The following is a 6,545-nucleotide window of genomic DNA, read 5'->3' on the forward strand; positions in this document are numbered from 1 at the left end:
CAAACATTCTTCTGTGCTAACAAAAGAATATATACTGTAAGTCGTTTTAATTCCACGGTGTTAAAATTTCACGATATCTCAAAAAGTACCAATTGCGATGGTTTTAATTTCACGCTACAAGAAATTAATTAAAAATTTATATAAGCATTAAAACATTTTTAAGAACTAGTAATAGAATTCACGATGGGTTTAATTTCGCGGAAAAATGATAAACCGCGAACATAGCGAAATTAAAACCATCGTGATTATTTGCCAATCTACAGTATACCCCCGGCAAACGAAGTTTGGGGGGTATATAGCAGGGTTTAAACTTAACGCTCGCCCACGCGTCAAATGCGAGTAAAAATTCGTGTGGGCCCGTAAATTTCAAAACTTGTTCGCCCACATGGCGAATGAAAATTTCGGTAACCAACTTTTAATATCGAGATAATATTATCGGGTTCGTTATGTCAGAAATCAATGTGACCTAAACGCTCCCTCAGATCCTTACTATTCGCTTACCGTAAAGCGTTGCAATGACCTACAGTAAATCAAGATGGCGAAGCAAACGCAGTTGTCTGCGTTTTTTAATATCGGAGAGATTCAGTCTCAGAAGCGAAGTAGATCAGCTGAATCACGAGATGAATATTATAAACAGTACGATAAAAAGAGGAAGAGACAGTTCAGAGAGTCATGGGTTATTGGGAGACCTTGGCTGACAGATACAGAAACAGGAATGATTTGCTCACACTGCGTTTCTTATCAAGGAAATGAAGGAACCTCGGCTTTTACTAAAGGTTGTACTCTTTACAAATTAGACTCTATCGTGAAACATGAACAGTCTAAGGTGCACAAAAACTGTGCTGAAATTCACAAACAGAAGACCAAGGAAATACCGGAGGCAGTCAAGATAATACAATCACTGAATAAAGATATTCATGATAGGTTGCGCATTATGTTTCGAAATTGTCACTCGATAATTATGAACAACAGGCCGTTAACAGACTATCTTTGGTTATGTGAATTAGACGAGATTAAAGGAATTGAGGTGGGACAAACTTACAGAAACATTATGTCGGCAAAATCCTTCATTAAAGCCATTTCTGATGATGAATTCAAGAAAGTGAAAATGGACATTCTGAATACTAATTATTTGTGTATCATAGGTGATGGTTCCACAGATTCATCAGTGAAAGAACAGGAAATGTGGTTTGCAAGAACATGTAGACATGGTAAAATACAGATGTATTTTTTAGGTGTACAAGAGACAGAAAAAGCAGATGCAAGTGGGATTCTTAATGGATTGAAGAGTTTGATTGAAACAAATTTAACCCTATCATCTGACTGCTTTTTAAGTAAAGTTGTTTCTTTGTCATGTGATGGAGCTAGTGTTATGGTTGGCTGTAGGAATGGTGTAGGGGCACTTTTAAAGAAAATTCAACCTTCCATTGTTGTAGTGCATTGCATGGCACACAGACTCGAACTTAGTTTGAAAGATGCAGCTAAAAAGCATGCCTTGTATGATAAAGTAGTTAGAGTATTACTGCAAGGAATTTATTTGTTCTATCATAACAGCAGTTTGAACCGCTCCATGCTTAAACGTTCCTTTGAAGCATTGAAGCAGGAGAAAGATAAACTCATGATTCCAACTCGATCGGGGGGAACTAGGTGGATTGGACATCAATTAGCTGCCATTGAACACTTGCTTTGTTCATACAAGTTTATTGTTTCCCACCTGGAACAGGTACTTATAATAAATCATGTTTAAAACAGAATTGATTTTAAGTAGTTACTGTGAGGGGCTAATGCTATAAGTGACCAAAATAACTCATTATTTTGAATTTTCATTTATGCTTTTGCATTTCAAAATCTCATTTTATTTATCAACAATTTACATCATACTGGGATTTTTGTTTTTACCAGGGTTTGCAACTGTCAAACATATTACTTAAAAAAAGAAAATTATTATATGAAGCTTTTATTAACAATAATGTTTAATTTTTTAAAATGATTACAGATTGGTACAACATCTGAGAGGGTTTCAAGTGACAGCAAGAGTAAAGCAAAAGCTTATCTATCTCTCTTGAAATCCCGAAATGTCATTGAATTCCTTCTGTTTTTGATGGACATTTTCACTCCTTTGAAAAGAATGTCTCTGGTTCTTCAAGACCGCAACACCACTCTGTCAAGTCTGTACTGTGTCCTAGCTTCTACTATCGAGGTCATCGAGAAGTATAAAACAAGGTGAGGAAATCTATTTACTTAAATATCAAATATTATTTAGTTATATTTATAATCATTTAGGAATAACTCAGAAGTAATTAAATTACACAACTTATGGATTATCAGTGTTGGGCCTTACCAAAGCAAGATACAAGGAACATCAGAGTTTGAAGGAGTATCTTTGTCAGGACCTGTGAAATTTTCAAAGGAGGTGTTCATCAAGTCAGTGGTTGGAAGTCTTGAAACTCGTTTTAGAGATTTCAGAGATGCAGAAAATATTGTTAGAGCTACCAGGATAGCAGATCTTAGATCTTGGCCAGTTACTTGGGATGACTTGAAAGGTTTACTTACACATGTTTTTTTTTCAGGTTCTTATTTTGTTTTCCACTGTGCAGCTTGAATGAATTTTTTACTTACTTTTCAGTTAAAGTTTTACCCTGTTGTTTTTTTGTTGATGTTCTGTCTTGATAAATATACCAGTGTACTTCATGTTGGACAAATGTAAAAATAAAATAAATAAAAATTTTCAAAATAATTAAAAAATATGTTTCAATCTTCATGATATACTAAATAATTTTATGCAAAGAAATAGTCTTATTTGTGTGAACAACAATCATCATTTTTTAAATACAATTCTAAAGTATTTAATTATGAGTTATAAATAGTTGGCAATATATTTTTGTAGTGTGGGGAGATAAGGAAGTTGATGATCTGACCTCTCACATCTCTGATGTCTTGGAGGAATCTGGGGTGAAGATTGAAGATGTAGTAACAGAGTGGACTCTTTTAAAGAAAGAAGTTCAGAACAGGTACATTTAATGTAGGATTTGTGCTGAGTTATTCAACTTATATATTTTAGTTTGGTCAACAGAAAATTTCTGGAACATTCTGCATGTGTGTATTATTATTATTATTTTTTTAATTATTTCAGGCACATGAGCAATTATGGAGAAAAGGCCTCTTGGGAAATGATCAACAATGAACTGAGAGAAAATCTCCCAAATATTCTGGAACTTATAGATTTAATTTTGTCACTCTCACCTTCCAGTGCTGAGGCTGAGAGAGGATTTTCTCAGCTTAAGTTGATCAAGACAAATCTAAGGAGTAAGATGGGAAATGAACTACTTAACCAGAGCATGATTATAAAACTACATTCCCCATCAATAACAAATTTCAATCCTGATGATGCCATCACTGTATGGAATACAGCATCCCTTAGGGTCAGAAGGCCCTTATGTACTCCTTTAGGCAAAAGAAAAACAGACTCTGAAAGCATTGATCAGGAAACAAATGAAGATGAAGTTGAAGTTGAAAGTGATGCAGATCTTGTGAGTTGTCAGTGTGACTGTTGTACAGCCTCTTCAGACTGATGAACTTGTTGGAGAAGACTCTGACACTGAAATTGAATCTATTCAAGACATACTGGACAGTGTTGAGATTGAACAAGAACTAGAAATAGAATATTCATAATGAGCAAGAACTAGTAATAGAATATTCAAAATATGTTGTTTGTGATTTATTTTTACACAAATTAAATTTTGCACAATTAATTGGTGTGTGGGCTAATAAATTTGGCTGTGGGCCCCCAAATTTGAAAATTTAGGGGCCCACATGGCTAGTGAAAATTTGAGTTAAGTTTAAACCCTGTATAGGAATCACCTTGTCCGTCTGTTCGTCTGTCTGTCCGTCTGTCTGTGCAATCGTGTCCGGTCCATATCTTTCTTACAGAGGGACATTAGAATCTACTACTCCACACTAAGATTGCTCATGACCTAAGGGTGTGTCATGACCTTGACCCAAGGTCATTTGGGGAAGTTCAAGGTCACTGGAAGAAAAATTTCATAATTCGTGTCCGGTCCATATCTTTCTTATGGATAACTTGGTAGGTTCTCATTTCAAATAAAGATAGCCCATGACCCAAGGGTGTGTCATGACCTTGACCCAAGGTCATTTGGGGAAGTTCAAGGTCAATGGAAGAAAAATTTCATAAATCATGTTAGATACATATCTTTTATGGATAAATTTGGTAGGTTTTCATTTCACACAAAGATTGCCCATGACCCAAGGGTGTGTCATGACCCTGACCCAAGGTCATTTGGGGAAGTTCAAGGTCACTGGAAGAAAAATTTCATAATTTGTGTCCGGTCCATATCTTTCTTATGGATAAACTTGGTAGGTTCTCATTTCACACAAAGATTGCCCATGATCCAAGGGAGTGTCATGACCTTGACTCAAGGTCATTTGGAGAAGTTCAAGGTCACTGGAAGAAAAATTTAATAATTGATGTCCGGTCCATATCTTTCTTATCGATAAACTTGGTAGGTTCTCATTTCACACAAAGATTGCCCATGACCCAAGGGTGTGTCATGACCTTGACCCAAGGTCATTTGGGGAAGTTTAAGGTCATTGAAAGAAAAATTTCATAATTCGTGTCCTGTCTATATCTTTCTTATGGAAAAATTTGGTAGGTTCTCATTTCACTCAAAGATTGCCAATGACCCAAGGGTGTGTCATGACCTTAACCCAAGGTCATTTGGAGAAGTTCAATGTTACTGGAATAAAAATTTCATAATTCGTGTTTGATACATATCTTTATTATGGAAGAACTTACCTCTGAAAAACCCAGCGGGGGGTATTTTGTCCCGTTTGGACAGTTCTAGTTTTAAATTGTATATTATGAACTCAACGATAATAACAAAACATGTTCACACAACAGTCAATCTAAGTTGTTCATCCTTCAACGGCAACAAGTTTTATTGAAATTGTTAGGTACTAGGTAGTAAGAAATCACAATGGGAATTCCTTTAAATGTACCTTTTCTTCGTTGTCTTTAATATCGTGAATTGACATTGGCTTCCTTTTACTAGACTCTATTTTTAGGGCAAGCAATTCCTTTTCCAGGTGTTGTATTTCTGTTGAGAGGCGCTGCATTTGTTGAGTACAGTTAAATGTGCAGGATACTAAGTAGTTGTGCTATGATATCAACTTGAAAATATACTGTGAATATCATGAGTAATTCAATGTACAGTTTAAAGAACTGTTCTATTATTAAAAATTTTTGAAAATGTTTTAGTGTTGGTCATTTGACATCAATGGTGTTTTATATGAGCTTTACTTTTTCTTGATCTTGACATTTTGGTGCTTGTGGAATCTGCAACTGGTCCATCTGTGAAGATGACAGGGACTCCTCACTTTTGAGTTTTTTTCCTCCTTTGTAAAATAATTAAACTCGAATTATTTTTTATTCAGTTATAAGCTACTCTGTTTATTCATGTACCCTTTTAAAGATTTTTAGTAAAATATTCTCAATTAAACCCCATCCACCCACCATCCAAAAACAAGATGTCATATTTTGAAAAATAATTTCACCTTTTTGTACATTCAGGATCAGAGAAATCCATGCCCTTTCCTTCATTCCATGCAAAATATGCAGGATCCCCCTCCTTCTTACCATCCTTAAAGTGGCAGGAGCAGATACGATCATGCTGATCTCCTGGTTGGCGATCAGCTCGTCTAAAAATATTCAAACAAAGACTGAGTGAAGGAGAATTAAAAAGCAAAACATGTTCATTTGGATTGTTATTATCAAATCATAGCCTAAATGACTTCTATTATTTTTTTCCTTTTTTTTTTAAAATGTTACAATTACTTACAAGTACAAGATAACCATGTGCATAACAGTAACAAAGGGTAGCAGTAATTGGTAGTAATAATACGAAATAAAATGTAATAAAAAAGCTGTTAAACAAAAATGAACCCTGCTACAAATTGCAGTTTTTACAGAATATTATTCTCTTCATTATTCTTCTGATATATTGAGTATCTGGAACCCCAGTGCCCCTGAGAATATCCTCCAATACCTCCTTTACTGCTGTGTAGGAGCAAGGATTTACAAGAACAGGGTACCCTGTTTCAAATAAGGTATATTAAAACTATATAGTATTTGTATGGTGTTTATTGGCATTTTTTACGAATCAACAGTAGGAAATGACTGCTTTTTCTTTATGTAAATTAATTTCAAAAAGGTCGTATTAGTACTTATTTAATTTTTTTTTCTCTTTTATTCTTTAATTCATGTATTTTATATTTACAAAATTGCATGTGTGTGTGAAAGGAGGGGGGGGGGGTTAAAGTGCATTACTATTGATTTGTATACACCCATTATAATTTCTGTAGAACCAGGATGGTAATGCGGCATGCAATTATAGGGGTCCTGTTTGGTCTTGCTGTTGCTCGCTTCTTGGCTGCTGTCAATCTTGGCCCTCTTTCTTCTTTGTATTTTTTGTACAGTATATGGTCTTCTAATGATGTAAGTCCTTCTTGCTGTTCGTTAATTATAATTT

At 34.9% G+C, this 6,545-nt stretch overlaps 1 protein-coding gene and 1 long non-coding RNA gene across 2 annotated transcripts; one reads left to right on the top strand and one right to left on the bottom strand.

Moving 5' to 3' along the window:
* Positions 1-320: 320 nt before the first annotated feature.
* On the top strand, positions 321-2,632 carry LOC134238421 (zinc finger protein 862-like). Its single transcript, XM_062720551.1, has 2 exons — positions 321-1,723; positions 1,997-2,632. The coding sequence occupies exons 1-2, from the start codon at positions 536-538 to the stop codon at positions 2,225-2,227; spliced, it is 1,419 nt and encodes a 472-aa protein (XP_062576535.1). The 5' UTR covers positions 321-535; the 3' UTR covers positions 2,228-2,632.
* Positions 2,633-5,022: 2,390 nt separating this feature from the next.
* LOC134238422 (uncharacterized) lies at positions 5,023-5,752 on the bottom strand. Its single transcript, XR_009986012.1, has 3 exons — positions 5,572-5,752; positions 5,318-5,412; positions 5,023-5,187 (listed from the first exon to the last, which is right to left on the bottom strand). It is a non-coding gene; the product is annotated as an uncharacterized LOC134238422 (long non-coding RNA).
* Positions 5,753-6,545: the final 793 nt, after the last annotated feature.

This window comes from Saccostrea cucullata, unplaced genomic scaffold, assembly GCF_032062105.1.
Source record: "Saccostrea cucullata isolate Sc308-1 unplaced genomic scaffold, CSIRO_AGI_Scuc_v1 ctg607, whole genome shotgun sequence".
Classification (NCBI taxonomy): Eukaryota; Metazoa; Mollusca; class Bivalvia; order Ostreida; family Ostreidae; genus Saccostrea; species Saccostrea cuccullata.